Source organism: Eucalyptus grandis, chromosome 4 (assembly GCF_016545825.1).
Source record: "Eucalyptus grandis isolate ANBG69807.140 chromosome 4, ASM1654582v1, whole genome shotgun sequence".
Taxonomy (NCBI): Eukaryota; Viridiplantae; Streptophyta; class Magnoliopsida; order Myrtales; family Myrtaceae; genus Eucalyptus; species Eucalyptus grandis.
Window position 1 is genome coordinate 13,472,664 of NC_052615.1, and position 23,180 is coordinate 13,495,843.

Here is a 23,180-nt window from a genome sequence, read left to right on the forward strand (position 1 = left end):
GAAGCACAGATAGCATAGTTTTCTTCTTCTGCACTGGGCAATAAATTACTTAAAGCTGCCCAAAAATTGGGCAATAAGAGTAAAAACGACCTATTAACCTTCACCATGTTACGGACAGAAGCATTAGCACAAAGGTGGGTTGCTGCTAAGCTTTCGGCAACCGTAAGATAGGTGATTGACGAGGGTAGTAGGCATGATTACCATCGGCTAAGCCGGATCCATCCACTCATTGATTCTCATCATGGCTATCGAGACCCTCAAATTTACGCTACCCGTGGCAAGTGGACTTTACGCTTCTCGAATTCCAATTTACGCTACCCTCAAAGAAGGTCATTATCAATCATTAACTGACATCCTATTGATAGATTGGCAACTAGATTGATGGCTAAAGCTTCTGTTACCGTCGTCGTTCGCTTCAGGCTTTCGGCCATGAAGCAGAGCAAAGAGCACGTAGTCCGACGACTTGGGCCTTTGCAGGACGACACTCCTGGAGTTCCCCCTTCAGCCCGTCCACGAAGATCCCCTTTATCAGTCCCTCAGGGAGCCCGTGGTCGGGCCATCTCCTGAGGATCAGCAGCAGCCTCAGGAAGTGCGAGTGGATGCATTAGTGTGACGAGTTGCCATCTCAGTGGGGTCCAGGAGTTCAATTTTCTGGTAAGCCTGCAGGAAGGAGGCCGCCACGTTGTCCCACTCGAGCGAAGAGAGGTAGGACTCGATGTTGAGGCCGTAGCGCAGGGCTGCCTCGTGCTCCAGCGTCGTGGGGAAGTCAGCATTGTTTGCCCGGCGGACTTTGACGAACCGGCTCAAGTGTGCGACAGGGCATTACTTGGCTGTGCTGTGGAACACGGCACTGGCACAACATGTATGTAACGCATTGCTTGTGCAAATCCTGGCAAACTTGAGGATGCATGGAGATAGATCCTGAGCCGCCACAGTCCCCACATCTTCAGAAGCGGGATTTTCGTGCTTGTCTTCGACGCTGGACCCGCACAAAGACTGAGACAAACCGAGGTAATCAGTGCCGACATCATTGTGAGTCGAATACGGAGACAACAATCTACGGTGGCGACTGTGTCTAGGACTGTAGGACGCAGATGAATAGCATGGGGAGAGATCCGAGTCCAAGGTGAATCAGGAGGCTTTCTACGCTCGGGACTCATCGCTAAGGCATCCAAGGAATGAAGCAGGAAGATCTTGAAAGTGGGAAATCGACGAATGACACGAAGCAAGCAGTCTCTGCGTGTCCACTCTCCTTAGTGAAGAAGTATCTGAAGTGATTCTGAGAGGAAGATTCGGGATCAATGGACGACATCTTGAGGACCGCCCGATCGTGAGCCACCTTCCTCCGACTCTGACTCCATTGTTACACAAATAATTCCATAAAATTGTTAGGAAAAATAGCTTCGAATTTGGTAGAACAACAAAATTACATTTTGAGGCATGATATCACTTTCTTTAATGAATTATTTTCCCCACAACATTATTAATGGTGTCCGGTAAATTTTTTCCAGAATACAACAAAGTTAGATTGAGAATACTAAATAGCAATTCTAATATTTCTTCATGATCCTTCAATAAAACAAATGAAAATGATGGTTGTAATTTTGTAGAGAAAATTTGAAAAGATTTCATCAAGATTGATCCCAAAAACTAAAGTCTTTTGAACAGAGGCAACCCTTTAGAAAATATTGCGAACTGATAGGTACGTTCTCAATGGTTATGTTGAAAAGATATATAAAACATTCATAATCAAATAAATGAAAAATAAAAAATAACTATAACTCTATTGTGAAGAGTGGCATTGTTTCAACAAGACATTATGGTTGATTCTTTTATAATTATAAATCCAAAATTTTAAATTATAAAAAAGTAGTGATCGTTGATTTTTTTTTTTTATTTTTTATTTTTATTATTGCCATAATTAGTCATCTACATCTGCACTCACATCTTTGCTAAGTGGGACAAGGCACGTTGTATTTTGTTTACTACCAAAACAGGCGCATCACATGAACAACTTCACGTTAGGTGAGCTGAGCGGAAGAATCCATTTCATGCCAGTCGGCCTCCTATAATTCTGTATTTGGAAATGTATCCTATATAGGTAAACTGATAACTATCAGCGACCCTTCAATAATTACTGATACAGACGTTGTTTACAGTCTCCATGTGCAGATCAGATTGGACAAAGGTCATGACGGCGAATAAATTGAAGCCAAACCCAGCTTGGTCCTGAAGAACTTTTTCTTTCGGCCCCATTTTTGTCTTGACTTTTCTCCTAAAATTGGTTTTTTTTCTTCTAACCCTCTTCCATTATTTCGCTTCTAATACTCTCTTTTGTTTCTGCAACATGTCTCAAGATTCTTTCCCTCCAAGTGCAAGAGTTTGGCTCTTCTGTCACGAGAGCATCCTTCCTTTATCAAGTGGAATCCGCTTACTCTTGGCCTTGGAAACGTCTTCTGATTTTGGTGGTCTACAGGGCTTCACCATGTACTCACATGGGGATTAACATGGAAGTTAAAGTCATTTTTTGTTTGCCTTAAAATCAAGGTGAAATCTTCGTATGTAGTATACACATTTATGTTGGTTCAAGTAAGAAGTCTCCATAGAACCCATTGGAGCAAGCACATTGAAACCGATCTTCTTGACTAAGGTTAATTGGCATCAGCACGACTGCATAAAATATGGAAATGAATCAACTATGATGCCGATCCGCTGATCATTGCATTGCATGAGTAGCACTTTCGTGCACAGCCCACCCCTTTGGATGGCAGCACCATCCACATGACTTGCAGTTGTGAACTTCTCGTTTGCTTTCGGCTTCCCACCTCGTGTACAACTTTTGTGTCTCAAAGATTACCCTGGAAGCTGAAGTTATTCTATGTTATATACTGTAATTTCAAAATAACTGCTAGATTAATGAGGAATTTCCTTTTGTAGTTAAAGGAGTGATTAGGTGGGGCTAGACGCTCTAAAAATTTCTGATGCTTCATTTATTTATTTTATTTTATTTTATATTTTAGTAGTTGCTTTTAATTTGACAGAAATGCTGTTTTATTTGACGCATTATCTCTTATTGGTGGAGTTCAATGCTTGAACTGAACATTGTCTTGATGTTTATGATAGGATATACTCACATATTTCTATCTTCTGATAAAAGACGAAAAGATTATGTTTCATCTAGACTAGCAATATTTTTGTACATATAAACATATCTTTCATAGGTTTTGCATTTTTGAATTGCATACTGGACTAATTTTACCTCTCTCGCAAGGTGGAAAAAGGTTTCCATATTGTGTTTATTGAAGGAGAATGAGAAATCTTTCCTCCGTGAATGCATGACTCAAATCCCCCATCCTCCATGAATGCATGACTTAACGAAATTAACATGGATTGCCTTGTCCAAGCGACAATGTAAGTCTAATGCTTCAACATTTATAGATAGTCACGGGCTTGCTTTCAAAACCATAATGCCATGCTGCAACTTAAAATCCCCTCCATCTTTCTGGCTTTTTCTACGAGATCAATCATGGAATCTGGAGGAGGTCTTCACTCAGAGCAGGCGGTTCTTCAGTTTGCCTTTGAACAAGAGATGAAGCTCTTGAGGAACGAGAAGAACAAAGGCTACAGTTCTCTGTTTGATCAGCTTCTCAATCCTGCAAATCAGATAAACAGTTTGTGTCCTATGATCTTATCTGTTTCTTTTGGACGTCAGCTTACTGCAGTCTATGCTACTTAAAGCGGATTTAGATGAATACCTGTTGATTTTGATAGCTCCCTGTAATCAGCTGGTGGTTGGATTGCAGCACTTAGAAAAGGAAGTGAGGACTCTTCAACAGAACCGTCACAGAAATAGAAGCTAGTTGTTTGAACTTTGAAGTACTAAAACAAAACCAGTAGCTCTAGGACCATGGTTTAACTGAAACTTGTTATTCTCTATCTGGTTGTCATCTTCCAAAGACCATACGAGCAGTACTGATTCCATTGATGTTTTGCTTCTTAGGAATGGAAGTACCAGAGAATGATCCCAATGTGCAGAAGCCTCATTTTGGACCAAACCCTGGCCTCTTGAGGGTAACCGGTTGCTTAATATAATCTCTGTCCAACTTAAATTGTTGCTGATCATGACCACTTATTTTGGTTTCAGTGTTGTATTTTCACTAAATATATTGTCGAGGTGGTGGAGGCAGATGCTGGAGGAATTTCATGGTCAGGCATGTTGAGTTTTTGTCATGGATGATATAGAGCTGTACACCTTAATTTTTGTTGTACAGAGATCCTCTGTTTCGCTGAGGTGGTATTTGGGGCCTTTTCAGTACCGTAGTAATCCTCATCTTCCTCTTCCACGGGCATCAGATAGTGCCCAGTTATTTGAACTGTACAGCTCTCTTGGGCTCTCACCTACGTTGGCCAAAGTGTAAATCTCTTCTAGTCATTTGTAACTGCTGATTACACAATTTTATATTCAAAAGCTATTATGCCATAATTTGAATAATAGAGTTATTAGCTGTCGAGATTTACTAGTAATCACATTGCCCAAGAGCCTGAACTCAAGTGTCTACTTGCTTACAGTGGGGCTGATCTTACAGTCAAACAGTTTTCATAGCATAGGGTCTCCAACTCAAAATCACTTGACTTATGTATCCAGTTATATCTCAAGAGTAATGCGTATATATCGTGCTAATTTGAAGCCAATCTTGGATAGTAGTAAGCTGATTCAGAAAATGGTCCTAGGATTTATATTGCGTTGTTGTGGCAATTCAGTAGGACTCGTGATCAAGCTCTTACGAAATTCCTCTCAACTTGAGATTATCTTCAGGGATGATCCAACATTGATTTCTAGAAAAGAAGCCAAATTTTTTTACTTCCCTAGTTAGCATCTTTTCACTCATCATCTTCTCCATTCTCAATGACCTTTTTCCCCCCCGATATCTATGTCGAACAGATCCTTTCCTATGTATCGACAAGACCCTGCTATTTTACTTCCTCTTTTGTGAGTTCTCAGTTTTAAGATTTAGTTCTTTCCTCCCTGATTCGAATGACATCTTTATGCATTGTGTTCAAGTGCCATACTCAGCTTTGAACGTGCATGTCGAATTGGATAGTACATGTTCAAGGATCATAGAAATGCATATGCTTGAACTTTTGTTTGTGTTAAGAGGACTGCATCTGAGTTTTTAACTCCAGTTTTAAGATTTAGTTCTTTCCTCCCTGCACGCTCTCTTTACTGGGTTGGATCCTTTTCCTTTGGGATTTGGGCGCTGAATTTGTTAAGCTACTCCAATAGTTATTAGACATGGTGCACCTTAGCAAATTGATACTGGCAGCGGATCCTAAATTTGTTCAAAATTGCATCACGTGCAGGTTTCCTCCCATCTTATGTCAGACTTCCTAGAGGTGCTGCAATATTCTTGATCTTGCTGATGTAAATGAGAAGGTGCTTAGAATTTGCCTGTGAGAAGCGGAAGCCTGTTGACCCAAACTGCCCCCAGAGTAGATAAATATGCAATATAAATCTACTTTGGGCAGAGACCGGGTCAATGGACCTACGCTTCTCGCCGGCAAACTCTAAGCTCCTTCCCTTTTGTGTCAGTTTATGGAGGTGGGAGTGAAGAAGGATTGATTAGATTGAATGGTTCCTATGGCAAGTAGGTCTCCATAAAATCATCAGACAAACCGTTTATCTGATCTGCAGTATCCGGCACCTGATCGAACAGAGGACTGTAGCCTCTGTTGTTCGTGTTCCTCAACAGCTTCATCTTCTCGCTCAAGGCAAACTGAAGAACCGCCTGCTCTGAGCGAAGACCTCCTCCATTAATTGCTGGCTGATTCCATGAATGATCGTGTAGAAAAAGCCAGAACCCGAGCATGCCTCAGGCCAATGGATTGGATTCCCCCATCAGCATCAGCGTCAGCATTATCACAAATCAAACCCTCAGTTTTCTTGGTTTCAGTAATGGGAATTGAATTGACATAGCAGAAAAACCAGAGAGAATGGAAGACCTGTTTGAGCAGAGATGCCGACAATCGGATATCGGGGCTCGAGGGGCCTATACGGTTGAGAGTCAAAGTCGGAACACTCCGGTGACTACAATGGCGTCCGCCCCATTCATGCTTGCTGCTGCTGCTCCACCTGGCATTCCATTTTTTGTTACTCTTACATGCATGTGATTGCAGGCTAGCAAGGCCTTATCTCAAATGATGAATGATATGAACCCAACGAACCATTACTTTCCCCGAATCATGTGAATATTTGCATGCTCATTAGATGTACAAAAAATGCATGAACTCCTACACTTTGATTGAGGCTCTAAGTTACATAATGCAAGCGGTGGTAAAATGAGTCAATAAAAGAATGTCATGATTTTGAGTGTACTGGACGGAACGATAGATGTCGTAGCATCTGTTTCCCCTGTATATTTCCATACAATCTCTTGTATAATCAATGAACTGTTTGAAGTACAATAAAGCTAAAAGAGTATAATTAATTAGCCAACTGCTAATTGAACTCACTTTCACTCTCCCCTTAGCTCGTTATATTTAATATCCTTTGCAGGCTTTGCGACACACTGACCCCGTCCAGAAAATCTTGTCAAGCATGTAGAAAGTTGTACGTAAAATCCAATCTATCGAAACTATCATCGAAAAGCAAACGGACCAATAAGTTGAATTGCAGGCGAGTTGGTGCTTAGACATGTCTGAGGCATTTCCTTTTCTTTTCCTTTCCTTTCTCAAACAGTCACATATACAATTTGTCCCTTTCCTTTTAGGCCAAAAAGTAGGCTGCTTTAGCTCCGGCAACTACAGGTGTGAAGTTATGGGAGATTTTAGGAGGCTTTTTGGCAGGTATTCCATGGATGTATGCTCCTACTTTCCTTGTTGCTTCTGGTTCTATCCGTAGAACTGTTTAGACCAGACAAGAACACGTTTACATCTATCCTGGTCGAATGCTAGATAAACTTACAAGGTGTATATTTAAGTTTATACAGTAGTAATGAGCAGTTGTCTACAGATATCGACATACAATGAAAGAAGCATTAGAATCCTGCTGAGAGCAAGCAAGCATATAATAGCCACGCCAATGACCTTACTAATTCCTTGCAAAAGGAATTAGTGTATAAGATGTTCCTTATGAGGCATTGATTCAACTACGCACCGAACCCACTGCATGCTTCAAAGTTTGGGATTCGACGATCAGAATTTATCCTGTCGCTGGCAGAGTAACCACAAGATGAGAATATCAATTGTTCCTTACTGCCTTTAGGCGGTCTTCTGAGGGTTGCCTCCAGGTCAAAAACTTAACGATACTTTGTTCAAGTGTTGAAGTTCATCACTCTTTTCATATTCCATTTGATACAGAGAATTTCTTCACAGAAATAGCGAACTACCAAATCAATGCGTATGCCAGTGGCTGTGATGAATGTGGAAGGCCAAACAAACAGCTACTTTAGGAGGGGTAAGTAAACTAAAATAGGGCTGAAGCCGCTGAACTATTGCTTCCACGTACATAAACAGATGGTTAGCTGAACATACATATGTATATACATGAATGAACCCCATTCGATGCTCCGCTAAGCTCATCATGCACATCTGTACGGGTTTTCAAAGCATACCCCTACTTCAGGCAAGTGCGGGGTTGACAGGCTTCGGCTTCCCACGGGCCAGCTCTAAGCTCCTTCCCTTCTGTATATATTTAAATTGGCATGAGGTATCACCGAATCTTGGGGACAAGTAGGTCTGACATTGTACTGGCGGAAACCTTGATGCAATTTTCAACAAATTTTGGATCGCATGCTGGTATGAATTTGCTAATGCGCACCATGTCTAATCACAGTAGTCATGTTAAGTGCGGCGCCCAAATCCCCACTCGAAAAGGATCCGACCAGTCGATCGTATCAATTCACAAGCAAACATCTTTTCCTCATTAATCATGGAGTTAAACTCAGATGCAGTCCTCTTAAAAATGCTTGGATGATCCTTGGACATGCAATATCCACTTCGACATGCACATTCGAAGCAGAAGCAGCAGCACTCGAGCACGACGCATAAAGACGCTCATTCGAATCGGGGAGGAGGACTAGATCCTAGGACTGAGAACTGACGAGAGAGGAAGTAGAATTGCACCGTCTTGTTGATAAACTAAAAAGAAAGTAATGTGCGGAAGACAGCTGACTTGGGACGATCTTCCTTTGACATAAAAGTTGGCAAGCACTCTCTATCTGCTACCATATTGATGTACATACAATCAATAATTTGGTATTTTAGTTTAAGGGGCAGAATCTGTCGCCATGTCTCATTTGCCCCCAACTCTCTATTGATGACTCTCATATGTCATATTTAACGACTAGGAGCTGGTGAATGCCTAGTGCCGTCGCTGTGGTCCTGCGAGAATTCTCCATGCGACATATCAATCATAGGTTCTGTTTGTAATAATAGGCCCAATAAAAACCCAGTCAGCCCATGTCTCTTAAAGGCCAAGGCCAAGCCCAACCCTCCTTTTCTCTCTTCTTATTTTTTTTTTGGTCAGATTCTCTCTCTTCTTATTTGAGCTCGTGCATTTGAAGCACAAAAAGGAAAACGAGGAGGGAATGAGGAAAAGAAGCTAAATTATTACGCGTAGTTGATCGGGACACCTTGACTAGCTGAATCAACTGCAAATTATAACGCCTGATAGGTATTCAAGCCGATATTTGTCCACTTGGAGTAATTTTGGAAGCAAGGGCATAAATTTGGAGTTATATAGATCTTGAACTATGAGGTTTGAATGAGGAGTTTTTGAGTTGCGGTTTTTGTGAAAATGGTGATCTAGGGCACTATGTAGCGGTGGGGTTTGACAAAAATCAATTTTGAAGAACGGTTTGTTTGGAATGAAATTTGAAAGAGTTGTGTGCAAGTTAAGTGTAATAGATTATACACGCAAGGAAAAAGATGAACATACGCTATCATTAGCACTTACGAGTCGATTCATTGACGATTGAGCATGGTTTAGTCGAGTTGTTCATTAAGTAATGTTTTTCTTGGATTTTGATATTGTTTTTTTGTTAATTATTAGGAAGATGAGTATGTTGGCTCGAGTAACAATCGTAGGCTGGTTTTCAACTTTTCCAATGTGTACTGTTATCTTTTCTAAGAATTTATAAACTTATGTCTTTAAAGCGAAAATGATTTAATATATTAAAAGTTATCAATAAGCATGCTTGTTGTATAAAATAAAAATTGGGTGTTTATTTCGATTTAATTTTTATGAATGGTTTAACAATTGTTTTAAGAAATGCATTGTGAAAAGTAATATACTGATTTGTGAATTGGTTTATTAAATAGATTTTAAAATGATTTGAGAAATGCATTGAGACATGTATTATGGTTGATAAATGGACTTGAGAAAATTCATGTGTTTTGTTTTGTAAAATCAATTGGTGATATTGATTTGTAGTGGAGGATGTGAGTTTAGTGCTCAATATTACTATGAACCTAGTTGTGGGTTTGTGGGTAAATGTATATTAGTTTATGATATCTTTGTGGGTCGAGTCACTGACAATATAGGTGGAGACCTAGCTAAGGGAGGAATTTTAGTCGCCTTGTCATGAGGCGTTATGTGTGATTATGGTTAGATAATTAAGCACAAGTTTGGTCAATGGAGCAGATCATTAACACTTGGAGCTTGATCAATGGAGTGAACCATTAACATGTGATTTGAGATTTATTGATAGAATGAACTATTGACATATGGTTAGATAAAGTTAATTAATGGACTATACCATTGATGGTTGATTTATTTTTGTGAGTTGACACTATCATTGATTTTATTTGTAGAAAGGTTTGTTTGAAAGGTATTATCTACTTTTGATATTTTATGTATATAGTACTCTAGCTTTGGGATTAATGAATGATGATATCATGTTTTGTAAAGGTGTATTGTGAATATTTGATCCGCTTATTAGAGATGCATTACTCATTAAGCTTTGGTTGCCGACGGTTCCCTCTAATCTTTTTCAAGCTCTTTAACTAGTGATCAGCATCGTGAAAGCAATATTGATGATGGGACTTTTGGGAGGTGGATTTTGGAGGTTTGAGGTCATGTCATTCGGGTAGAAGGATGTCGTGTCATTCCTTATTCTTAATGATTTTAGGGTATGGCACTATTTGTTTTTGTAGAAAATGGATGATCTAAAAATTATTTTCTAAAAATGATTGCGTGTATCATTTTCAAAATAGAATGAATGAAAAATATTTTATCTTCCACTAAAGTGTTTGGATGTAATTATTGTTGATTGTGAAAATATTCTCCACTAATTAGTTGTTTTAAGTTATAAGGACGATAATATTTTAGAAAATCTTTTTGGAGAAATAAACGGGTGTCTAATATTGTTTTTGTATTCATGGTTGACGTGTAGTTGGTACAATCTGCATTGTATTTACGTCATCATTACCTTCTGACATCAAAATAGTATCCAATTAATTTTTTTTCCCTTTTGTCACCACGTTGAAAGCATTGGTAAGAAGTGAAGATTTGGTGAGTGGTCAATTTTGTTTTTTGTTTTTTGGTTTTATTCGATCTGCATAATAACCTAAAAATATCTTTGTCGTGTGGCTCTCGTTACTTTTTCACCCGGTCCCATCCGATGTAACTTGTTAAGAGCAGATAGTACAGCAATACTCTCGCTAGGTAGATAGCCAATAGAAACATATCTAGTGGGTCCTCAAAACTTCTACTAGAAAACTAGATTCCTTCATTGAGATATTCACCAAACACCTAAAATAGGTAATGCCACCGGCTCTAATATCATTGTTAGAAGTGTGCAATAAAAGTAAGAATAGGTGCTTAATTTTGAGCACGTTAATATATTCACTTGGACCTCAAGCCAATGAGCTGTGTTCTAAACCATAATTATTTTTCGATGAGATTTTTTTTTTCTGAAATAACTTGTACATGCATCCTAACATAACTTCTTGTAAAGTTTATAAAGAACAAAAAATGAGTGTATCTAATCTAAGCTAGGTTTACCTATCGAGAAAAAGAGTCTAACCTATGGTTTTGGTAAGCTGTCTCATTCCACTTCACGCTTTGTCATTTACCCTTTCACGTGCGTGCAGGCCCTAAGCTTGGTCACCACAGATTTGACTCCATCATTCTCTTTTGATTCATGTTACTGAAACGGTTCATACCTGTCTCTGCAGCATGCTATGCAAAAATCACTGAAACTACGATAAAATCAAAAGAAAAAGAAGTTCACGTTTATAAACCGATTTAATTGATCAGCTAAACAAGCGACTCGACTGGAGATAAGCAACAAAAGTACAGCAAACAACCTCCCTAAGTTCAGTCAAATGATGGTGGGTCAAGCGAGTGCACAAGTGATGAAGTGCCCATCGGTCTCGACAACTAAATTCAAGTGATATTAATTCAAGCTTTTGGTACGTCAAACCAAGACTCATGGGTACGAATCCATGTTTTCTGGGCTCGAAACCCCCCTTTTTTTGGGGTACTTTCTGTGGATTTATAATTTAACATGAACAAGCACCAATTTTAAAATGTATTTGTGAAGCAAGCTCAATTTCCATCAAGTATGTTATATGCATCACACGTTTGTATGTATAGTAGATGAAGGAGACAACTGTTGCATGCACCTTTCTCTTCAAAACTAGGGTTTGTTTTTGGAGCCATCGGTTTTAGCCTTGTTTTGTACTCAAGATTCTTCTGAACCAATGCCCACTTTCGTGCGTTTTCTGTTCGACAAAAAGTGGCAACCACGTGGCTTTGGAGCATGGACCATAGACTATTTTCAATCATTAACGTTGAATCTATTGAGGATTATATGATTAACAGTTATGACTGGCCCAAAATAAGAAGATATTTGGGCGCTAAATGACCATATCATCTGTTACATCCAAGAACCAAACTATAAAAAGGGGAACATAAGCATTGAAATCGTAGAATATCGTATGGTCATCGTTAAATTCTTTAGCAACATGAACGGTGAAGATGACAATGTTGTTACATGGGATGGTTCCTGTGATGGTTGTTGGATTACATACAAAAGGACATCCTTTAGGTGACCCAGCCCAGTACTATTGCTTCTGGTTGACGCCATGTTTAATGAAGGTAACATTGTTTCATTTGCCATCAATGATCTATCCATTGACATATTTACAATCTAACAGCAATTACAAAAAGCAAAATGGAGTCCAAAATTCTCATATAAGCATCAATCTTCTTTGGTAATGCTTAAAAGTCCGTCTCAAAATCATTTTATGAATATGGATATCTAGTATAATTAGTGAATATATTTCACAAGTGAGATGAATCCTTTGGCATCGATGAAGTAAATAGTTTCAAAAGTCATATCCATACATTCACATAATCATCCAAATCACTTGAGTGAATTGGGTTTTAGATATATTGTGAAGATATAACATAGTTTCTTCCATAATCGTCTTATTATAGTTTCTTCAATAATCGTCTTATTAATTAGATGTGTCTCCTAATTACCACCTTGAAATTTCTTTAAAGAAAAATAGAACTAAAGAAAAAGGCACCAATAATACAGTATGTGCAGTACCATAGTTGGCAAAAATATGCATGTACTCAAGAAAAGACGTAGTGAAATAGTGGATAATAGAAGATCGAGGGCCATGTGCCTCGAATCATACAATGATTTGAAAGGAGAGAGAGAGAGAGAGAGAGAGAGAGAGAGAGAGAGAGAGAGAGACCATTTCACTTGTTCGACAAAACAAACAACTCGTGACCGATGGACTCTCATCACCAGCACATGTATAAGCACTAAGGACAATCTCTGATAAATGAGACAATTAAAGTGGATTATGGCCGGCTTTCCACTTAGGAGAGATTAGGGTAATAAACTAAATTGGAGATTAGCATTTGGCAATAAAAGAGCAAATGTGTTCTTCAAGAACCTTGCTTTCTAAGAGTACATAACTTTACGACATGTTCTACATTAAGTCAAAAATGCTAAAATTGTAACCAGACGATTAAATGTGATATTTAATCATGTGAAAGGAAGAATTACAACAAAGTTAGACCTAATCATTTCATTTTGTGTCATTTTCTTCAAATAAAGTCATTTCTCATCTCTTTAGCTTTTTTCTTTTTTCCTCCTTTTTTGCTCTTTAATTGAATGAGCAAGATTCTTTTTATTTCTTCCCTTTTTCCTCGAGCCACCTACCCTTTACTTCCTCAAAAGCTTCCCTTACAATTCAAGCGTATGGATTAGTGGATGCTCTCTTTTTTTATGCTTAGTTTTGCCTTTAGCATTGTTCGTGATGGGCATAAGCTTTATTGGGGGGTCTTTTTGGCCGGCCATTGTCACTACTAGAAACTTCACAAGAAAACAATGAAAAGGGATCACTTTGCTCCACATCTTTTCTCAACAAATTGTCTTAAGAACACTTCCCATTTAGTTACTCACTATTCGAAAAACGGTGAACTCCATCTCAAGGCATCTCCAGGTAGGGGGGCTTCACATGTTTGGAGTGGAAGGATGTGTCATCTCTAAGGCTTAAGGATAATGAAAAAGATACCCTTTTCCTCCTTTTCACCTAATTGAAGCGGTGTCTTTATTAGGGGATGGTCCATGAAGGGACCTTTTCTTCTCTCTCTCTTCTCTAGGGCATTAATGTCTTAATTCCATTAGCTTGTCTCTTTCTTTGTCTCACTAGCTAAGTTTAGCGACAGCAGGACAAGTTCCTTTTGGAGTAAAATTTCATGTGCGCTTTTAATAAAGGGTCTTAGGCCTTTCCATTTCCTCAACTTTGAAAAGAATAAAGAAAAGCAATATAATGAAGTGGGACATTTAGGGAAAATGTATTATCTCTCTTCACCGTGAACCCTACGCAAAAAGCGCACTTTCTCTAAGATGATGCATAGCTAGGTTAGAAATTCATGCCCTACTTTAATCACAAAAGCGACTCTTTAGTCTTCAAGTCTAATGCTGTCTTGCACGAAAGTACATATCCCTTTTACTTTCCCATGAAACGCTTAATTAGAGTAACAATCGGAGCAATAAAAACCCAAAACGAAAGGTCGACTTACTTTGGAGTTTTTCCCGGGGTTATTAAAAAGTTGATTGTCATCGCATCATGCAAATAATATAATATTATACCCTATGTCCTTTGATACTCCATTTTCAACCCATTCCTTTGTCAAACTCTAAGGTAAGCTATCACTCATCCTAACCTAAATAGATACAATGAACTTATCATATAAACTGTACATGCCTTGATCCTTTACGGATTACTAACATGATTTGGAAAGCAGCTCCATAATAAGGAAGATGTGAAAAAGAAGCGAAGATATATACACGTTAGGTTCACTAATATGCCAATTTAGGATAAGTTTGTGAAAGGACTCAAAAAGCAATCGACTATCCGGTTTCATATCCTAAAGTTTGTTGTGAAATAGGGTTGTCACCATTGAGCTCCTGGAGCGTAATGATGTATAGCACCTAGTGAAAGTTACATGTAACTAACACTTTCCTAGGTATAGCATTAACTTAAGGCTTTCACTATTCTTGAATTGCACCAGTTGAAGACTTCATGTCATCATGTATGACATAAGTGAAAGCTGCCGACCTGCACTGCTGCGCCATCATCTTTTTTTATGCCACACTTATAGAGTTGACCGATGAAACCAAAATTTTCCAGCATCATTTTTGAATGAGAAATACAATAAATCTTCCCTCCTTTTTCCCCTCTCGCAACCAAAAGATTAAGAGAAATTACCAAAAACATGCCTGAATTCTCACAAAAAGCATACATATTTTTTCAAACCAAATGCGTCGACTAGAGGTCGCGATGCCATCGATAACCATGGATCAAGGCCTCTAAGGCGATGGAGAGGGAATCACAGAGGACAATTGAGAACAATGGGATACTAGGGTTTAGTAGCTTTGCGGCGGAGTTGGAGGGGGCCGATCTACTAGTCAGAGACATAGGAAATGGCGATGGTTGAGCAAGTTTAGATTCCTAGTCGTGTTGATTAGGGTTTGGATGTGGTTAGGTGTCAGAAAATATGAAGTGTATTTTGGAAAGTGAAATGGTAATCTTTTAAATAAAAGCCTAATTTTGCTAAATTGAGTATATAACTTGTAGTTTTGAAAAAAGATGTGTTTTTTGGTTACTAGATAAAAACTCAAGCATGTTTTTTTAGTGTTTTTCCTTAGATTAAGCCATATAAAATTAATGATTATAAACTCAACAGACCTTCCATTTTTACCTCATAGTGCTTAGTGCTTATTAGACGTACCAAATACGTTGCTCCAATTTTCATCTGAATACTTCACATCACGAGATGCGATGCACCTCATATGTTTTTGATCTTGTGCACCTTAGACATCAAGCATGATATCATCGCCAAATCTTTAATACTTGATTAATCATAGGGGAATGATAAGAAGAATACTATATCGACCACAATTATTAAGCATTCATAAAAATAGACTGGATTCGATTGAAGGAAGTACCAATCAATGCCTTGAACATGACTAGACGATTTCATTCCAATTAGCTACTGAGCAGCACCTCCAGATGATGGACAGAACAATCTTTTAATTAAAGAAACATTGGTTCACTGTATAAAACATGAGACATAAAATGCTCTCTCTCTCTCTCTCTCTCTCTCTCTCCGTGAATTCATGACTCAACCACCTCCCTCCCCTGTATCTGCTCCACCTCCCAAACTGACCAAGTCCGCCAAGGCCACGCTCTCACCATCCGTTTCCATAAACGCCCCTCACCATCCTCTCTCGACCCTTCACCATCTCAAGCTCCCGAGAGGGTCATTCATGGGAATTCACACCCCATAAGCTCCAATCTTCTTCCAGCAGATGATAGCCAGTTCTCTCCTAGCCAGTTCTCTGTTCACTCCCCCTCTCTCTCTTTCTCTCTCTCTCGCCCGTGATAAGATACTCTCTCCGTCTCTTGGATACCTCACAAGTCACGGCCTTGAATATACCAGTCGCTTCGTCTCCGCCTAGGACGAGAACCCAGAAGATCAAAAATGGTTCTTGCGCTCCGTGGCCACTGAAATTCATGCCCAAGATGGTGGAAGAAGAGGCGACCCACGAGGCGAAACCGCGGCAGAGCAGCCTCAGGCGCGCCGTCGAGCGCCTCTCCTCGCTGATCTCCCTGTCCCACTCCGTCAAGGTGTTCGCCGTGAAATGGCAGCTCATCAGGAGCAGGCTCGAGGAACTGAGTTCCGGGCTGGCCTCCATCGAGGGCGCCGGGTCGGCGCGGAACCCCGCGGTCTCGGGCCTGGTGCGCGCGCTGATGGCCACGCTGGCCGAAAGCGGGGATCTTGCCAAGAGGTGCGTCGATCTTTCGTACAGCGGGAAGCTCCTGATGCAGAGCGATTTGGACATAGTCTTGGCCAAGTTCGATCGTTACGTCAAGAACCTTTCGGAGATATATTCGACAGGTATTTTGACTCCCGTGAACGCCATTGTTGTGTCTAGGCCTGGTCTTGGTGCTAGTAAGCAGGACATGAGGTTTTACGTTAGGGATTTGTTGACAAGAATGAAAATTGGCGACACCGTGATGAAGAAGCAGGCTTTGGGCAGTTTGTATGAGGTGGTGAATGAGGATGACAAGTATGTGAGGATCGTTGTGGAGGTTGGCGGCGTTGTGAATGCTTTGGTGGGTTTTCTTGATTTCTCGGAGGTGGCGGAGATTCAAGAAGAGGCCGTGAAGGCGGTGTCGGCGATCCTCAGGTTCGATTGGTGTAAGGGGGTGTTGGTTGGTGCAGGGATAATTTGGCCGCTGATTAGGGTTTTGGAGTGTGGGAGCGAAAATAGCAAGGAAGGGTCGGCGAGATGTTTAATGAAATTGACGGAAAATGCGGATAACGCGTGGTCCGTGTGCGCTCACGGCGGAGTCACGGCTCTGTTCAAAGTTTGTGTTAATGGCAATTCGAAAGCAGAGTTGATTTGTCTTGCTTGTGGGGTGTTGAGAAATCTTGTTCCTGTCGAGGAAATTAAGAGGTTCATGGTTGAAGAAGGTGCGGTTTTGACATTCATCAAGCTTTCCCAATCGAAGGTTGACAATGTGCAGATTAGTTCGATTGAGTTCCTTCAGAGCATAGCGTCTGAAGATGATTTGATCAGGCAAATGGTCATAAGGGAAGGAGGAATTCGTGTGCTAGTACGCATTTTGGATCCTACACTGCGGATATCATCCAAAACCAGAGAGTTATCTCTTCACGCCATCGAGAAGTTATGCTTCTCCTTGCCAAGTTGTATCAACATGTTGGTGAGTTATGGATTCATTGAGCTTTTGCTTAATTTCCTTCGCAACGGTGAGGTTTCAGTCCAAGAATTAGCTCTGAAAGTGGCAGCCAAGCTATGTTCCACTTCAGAGGAGGCGAAAAGGGCACTGGGGGATGCAGGGTTCTTGCCCGAGTTTGTTAGATTTCTCGATGCAAAATCATTTGAAGTTCGCGAGACGGCGGCGGAAGCACTCTCGGCAATGGTTCTAGTCCCAAAAAACCAGAAGAGGTTCCTGCAGGAGGACCGCAACGTTGGATTACTGATGCGTCTCCTCGAGCCAGAGGAGGTAAATTCCACTTACAAGAAGTTCTTGCTTTCCACATTGATGGCGATAACGAGTTGCCACGGCGGGAGGAAAAAGATTGTGAATTCTGGGCATCTGAAAACCTTGGAAAAGCTCGCGGAAGCCGAAGTTTCGGATGCCAAACGGCTCGTCAGGAAGCTATCCACTAACAGATTCCGCAGTATGCTGAGTGGAATTTGGCATTCTTAAAAAAGTGCCCTTCTATTTTTTAAATCAAATTTACTGTACATGTACATCTAAAGTGTTTCCCAGGCAGGTCTTCTTTAACTTGTTTTGCAACAATGTCTCTTCCTCTTTGGTTTTTCCCCTTTTCCCATTTTGCAGAAAGAGATTTTAGAATAGCTTTTTTTGTTGGTTTAGATTGTAATCAATCGATAGTACATGCCCAGTAATAAAGCTGCTTTATTGAATATTGCTTCCAACATAGCAGCCGGCATTGCATTGTTGGATTGGATTCCAATTTGTCCTTTTCCTCTTCTCCTCTTTTGAGCGAAGAAGAACAAGAGTGCATTAAATAGTGGCACGGCAATTAATTAAAGGCGACTGAGAAGAAAGAGGTTCAGAGAGATTGTTTTGTGGGCATGTAGAGGAGCACATGGGAAAGCCATGAAACTCCGGGACAGGCGTGTGAAAGGTGAGCATCAAGGTTTTGTCTTTCTACCAATATGATATAAACCAAGAAGGACGGCGACTCGTGAAGGTTCCTCTTGTACAAGGCTTGTCTTTTGCGTCTTGCCCATGTCTCCTTGCTTGCTACGGCTAGCAATGACGGTGTTATCATTTCGCAAGTTGTATTGCTCTTTACCTGTAAATTTGTATAATATTTTTCGTGGATTTTTTGAGGAGGCTCGGGTCTCGACCATCCATTTCGACATCGAGACTGTCCATGTGGGAAACTGTATTATTCGGAAAGCAACGCCATTAGCTGTCTCGATTGTCTTCTATGCTTTTGCGCAACCTTCTAAGTCGCTGTTGCATTGTGACGACATGAGATTTTGCACCATAGAAGATGGGATTTCGAGAGATAGCGGAAACTGAACGCGAACACAGTGGTCCTAACGATGGTAGGGTTGTGTGGACACAACGAGGGACTAGCCAACTCACGGATACAAAGTAGAGTGGACCCTGAATGCTCCCATTTTCGACACATTGGGGCGCAATGCAGATGAGATGAAACCCTTCGCATTGAGACCTGGCGCCTTCTATGATTAACAATCGAGATAGGACGCTTTGCTAGGTAATTTCACCGATCGCAAGATTCAACCAAATCGTCCCTCCGATCGATGCTAGGAAGTCATGCTGGTATTACAGGATCGACCGAACTCTTCATGCTGTGCCTCCTGTGTACCGGGCTGTGTTGAACATCTGGTGCAATGATCCTGGCACCAGGTGCTAGACAGGAAATCGAAAGTTCTTGCAAAGGAAAGATACCATTAAATCTGCAACATGGGTCGATACAGTTGTGAAGCCTTTCCCCCAGAATTGCATTCATAAATGAGGTGGGTCTATGTGCTGCTTGGGTGTATTGTCCACTCATGATGTGAGGGAAGCTTTTATTATTGATATTATGGTTATCCCATCTCCAGTTTGTCCATTGGTTGGCCAACACCATAATTCTCTCTCCTCAGTTTCACATGTCCGTGCATGCATCAGCTTCGATCCTTTCAGGCCCCTTCATACAATGCTCGCTCAAAGTCCCTGTTTCACTCATCAAATCACTTTTTTTTTGTCAGATATTTAGCTAAGCACCAACTCTGACGGCCATTATCGGTCAAGAATAAGGGGGATAATGCAGAACACCGCATGGATCGTTGACAGCATTCAATTGAGAGCACCCCAGCTAATCACATTGATCGGACAATCTCGTAAGGTGAGTGGGCCACTTTTTAGATTACTGTGTTGACTTTTGATTGAAGATGCGTGAGGGACATGATCAAGGAAAGTTATTTAACGAAATTTTGTGGACACGTTCGATGGATGAAAGTCGAAGTTAATGCTCACAATTAAACAGCGAAGGGTTGGATCCACTGAACCTGATTAATTATGCAATTGAATGTGCTTCAGCTAATGGATTAGTCTAATATTTAGATACAGCTCTTATGTAGCATGGTGTGATTTTCTTTGATCGATTTGGACCGGCAAGCAGAAATTGCATGAGTCAAAGGATGGCCTTTCATTTCAATCTTTTTGGGGGCCATTCGTTTCAAATTTTCCATCTTGACCACATCAAATTTGGGCCCATGTGTTTCTACTTTGATAATTTACAAATTGGGCCTTTTGAATAAAGCTGATTCCCATGATTATATGGGCCTTTAGTCCCAATTTCACCTACATTTGATCCTCAAATTGCACTTTTTAATATAAGTTTGGGGCTTAGTGGCATTTTTCAAAAAACAAAAAAGATTTATGACTTATCTGAAGTAATTGAAAGGGTTTATAACACGATTGCACTTTCTAGTAAAATTTTAGGGCTTGATTGAACCAAATGAAGGTTTTAGGATTAAATTACATTCTGTACATTAGGTATAGGGCTTGTGGAAAGTTTTCCGACTCGTTGCTACCGACATTGCCTTTGATCTGTCTCAAAGAAGCATGTCAATGGAGCTAATCAGACTTGCAGGGATCCCCACCTTAGTGCAGAACTTCTTGGCCTTTTCGTTTTGTTTTACAAAAGTTGCCAACTTCAATATGATGCGCGGGCTCTTGTAACCTTTGTTTGACCGTTAGGTCACACATGATCAGCGTAGCTGGAGCTCATAATGATTTTTTATGACGACATTCAAAAATGATAGTTCTGCTAGTCACGTTTCTCCTGCCTCTTTTAGAGCAGAAAAGAAGGGCGAAAGAGGAGCTTAAGAAACCAAATTCAAAATATCTGCTTTGTTATGATATCAAAAATTGAGAACCTGACTCTAAAAGTTTAAGTTACTTGAAAACAACATCAAGTATGTTTCTTTTTGTATCGGCATGTACATGATAAAGAGAAAGCATTTTGAGAAGACAGCAAATGTATAATGAATATTACGAAATGCAAAAACCATGCTCACAAACCATAAGAATAAGAAACAAAATGAGACATCACTCGAAGATACGAGAATAAAATATGAGATGAGCTTCACATTTCTTCTCCGTGGGCAAGGACTCCCAATTCTCTAATAATTTAAGTATAAACTAATAATTTTAGTACTTTAATTTTGATATAAACATGGCGACACTCATTATGAGTCAAAGTCACATCGATTGACCGACTCGTTCACCCTAGAAAAACTTCAGTCTTTGGAGCATTACTAAGATTGTTTTTAGCTGCAACTTGGGTGACTTCAAGTTGAACAGTGAGTCATCTCAATTGGTGCACTAGAAATATAAATCATTATCACACCAACCGTGTCTTTTTCTCTTTTCTTTATTATTCTTCTTATGCTCTTTCTCTCCAATAAATAAATAAATAAATAAAGACTCGTTTTGATTGGGGCAAAAGATAGTTGAGCACTACTATGACTAGTTACATCAGAAGCACCAGACAATTGGGAGTGGGAAATGCATTAAATTAGAAGACCGATTTCAGGTTTTTTATCTATTTTTCCTGAAGCACGTGGATGGAAACTTCATTGGATTTTTATGTGTGGAAGAATTGATGTGGTCCATATTTTCGCTATATTACGGGCCCTTTGCTTCTGCTCCTTTTTCCTTTTACTTTTTCCCTTTAAATCATGAAAAATCGGTCTTCCAAAACAAAAAGATAACTTGTCCATCGACTTTCGATGTATTTTGGCAACGCTTTAACCCGATAAATGCCCAGATTTAAACTATTATTTGATTTCATTCTCAACACATGTTTTCTCTAGCCCATGAGATCAGTAGTTTTGCTCACTACTTCGCTGCATCGTTTTGCTATCAAAATCGTCTCGGACACAAGCCATTTATATGGTCCTAATCAAGAATTGAGAATGTTAATCTAATTTGGAGTTTTAGATGTGTACAAATTCACTAAAATTCACGATGCAATATACACAATGAATCTCATATCATTTTGGTGTACAAATTAAATACTAGCGTAATCAACCAACTTGATTGTGAGGAAACAAAAAAAAATCTAACGTTGATGATAATCGTTGTTCTTTACCCTAAAACAAGAGAATGGTTTCCAATTTGAAGTGCGATCAACAATTATTATTCGTTGAAGACATCGTTATCACCAGTCTATTCCATGACGAGAATGCAACGTTATAAACATCAGGGTTTTTAAGGTTTGCTGTGTCTTCATGTGGAGAGGTGTGAATGTAGATAAAAGACATGAGTGTAGAATTGAGAATCAATAATAAAATAAAAAGGCCAGGCCAAGAAGATGAAGATTGCGAGACCGATGCGATGTGGCGAACGCTATCTTTTCGAAGGGTTTGGAATGACACGTAGTTTGATCTTAAATTCTTTCTAATCTTGGGGAGATGATAGACATTAGCATTTCAAGTCATCTAAGTTTTCGTAATCTTAACAAAATTCAAAAGAAATTATCGTATAAAAACTAGCAAGCGAAAAAAAAGAATATATATTATCCGCTCTTAAACGCAAAGTACCATCCTAAAAGATTTGAGAAGGAGGTATAAACATTTGAGAAGACAGACACCCCATCTTATGAGTTATATTTAAGTCACTTTAATGAGTCACGTCAATTTTCCATTGTAGTGTTGCATTTGAGTACACACTTTTTAAAATTATAATACTTAAACGATTGTTTGAAAAATTTTGACACTAAAGTGTGCATAACATAATTATTACGACATTAATGTTGTCCTTATCCCTCTAATCTTTGATTTCCAATGCAAAACCAAGCTCTCATCTCAAATAAAATCAAGAGTGGTCGCTCTTAAAATATCATACAAAAATAAGTTTCAATTTTTCAAAGCCCATGACAATTTTTAAAGTAAAAAGTTCAAGCGCAATATTTGAAAATTGCTATGACTTATTATAGTCGTCAGTTATATGGTCATCAGACATTTGTTAAAGACCCTACAACAATTTTAAAATGTTGCAAAAACCAAGCGATTGAATATTATAATAAATAAAATGAGGTAATAAATCAGATATCAAATTTATGTGGTTTGGTTAGTGTGACCTATATTCATGGGAATGCTACACAGGATTTCACTATAAACCAAGTAATAAAACGAAGATTACAATCATGGTCCAATTTCATAAAAACACGAACTTTAAAGTGTTGTCCCAAATCTGGTCCGAATTTTATTTTGTCTTAAAAAAGCACGAACTTTAGGGGTTGTCCCAAATCTGGCCCGAATTTTATTTTGTCTAAAAAAAAAGCACAAACTTTAGGTGTTGTCCCAAATCTGGCCTAAACTTTATTTGAGACAAAATAAAGTAATTCTATTACAAATAAGCTTTATATCTCTATTTAACTACAAGATGCACACGCTTTTAATATCTCGCTTTAAGGCAATGTAATCTTCTGCTTTCAACCCAGCTTCTAACAGTGCAAATAGTTTGCCAATTGTTAATTGATCTAATGGCCCTAGCTATGTGCCTTGTCCCCTGGAACTGAAGCTGCTGAATTATTTTTTCCCATGAGAATCATCTGTAAAGTTCAC

The 23,180-nt window shown here is 39.5% G+C and overlaps 2 protein-coding genes across 7 annotated transcripts; both read left to right on the forward strand.

Moving 5' to 3' along the window:
- Window positions 1-378: 378 nt before the first annotated feature.
- LOC104441082 lies at window positions 379-6,363 on the forward strand. Of its 6 annotated transcripts, none has more exons than XR_005550324.1 (6): window positions 379-1,330; window positions 2,160-2,547; window positions 3,272-3,671; window positions 3,804-3,876; window positions 4,001-4,071; window positions 4,145-4,492. XR_005550324.1 is itself a non-coding variant. In XM_039311078.1 (6 exons), exons 3-6 carry the CDS (start codon window positions 3,473-3,475, stop codon window positions 4,235-4,237), a joined length of 396 nt encoding a protein of 131 aa, XP_039167012.1. In that variant the 5' UTR covers window positions 379-1,330; window positions 2,160-2,547; window positions 3,272-3,472; the 3' UTR covers window positions 4,238-4,492. The 6 variants fall into 6 exon arrangements, 1 of the variants encoding a protein (XP_039167012.1); XM_039311078.1 differs by having other exon boundaries at window positions 3,786-3,818; XR_005550320.1 differs by adding an exon at window positions 5,362-6,363 and having other exon boundaries at window positions 3,272-4,071; window positions 4,145-4,414.
- Window positions 6,364-15,650: 9,287 nt separating this feature from the next.
- LOC104441084 lies at window positions 15,651-18,002 on the forward strand. Its single transcript, XM_010054087.3, has one exon. The coding sequence runs from the start codon at window positions 16,045-16,047 to the stop codon at window positions 17,767-17,769; it is 1,725 nt and encodes a 574-aa protein (XP_010052389.2). The 5' UTR covers window positions 15,651-16,044; the 3' UTR covers window positions 17,770-18,002.
- The last annotated feature ends 5,178 nt before the right edge of the window (window positions 18,003-23,180 follow it).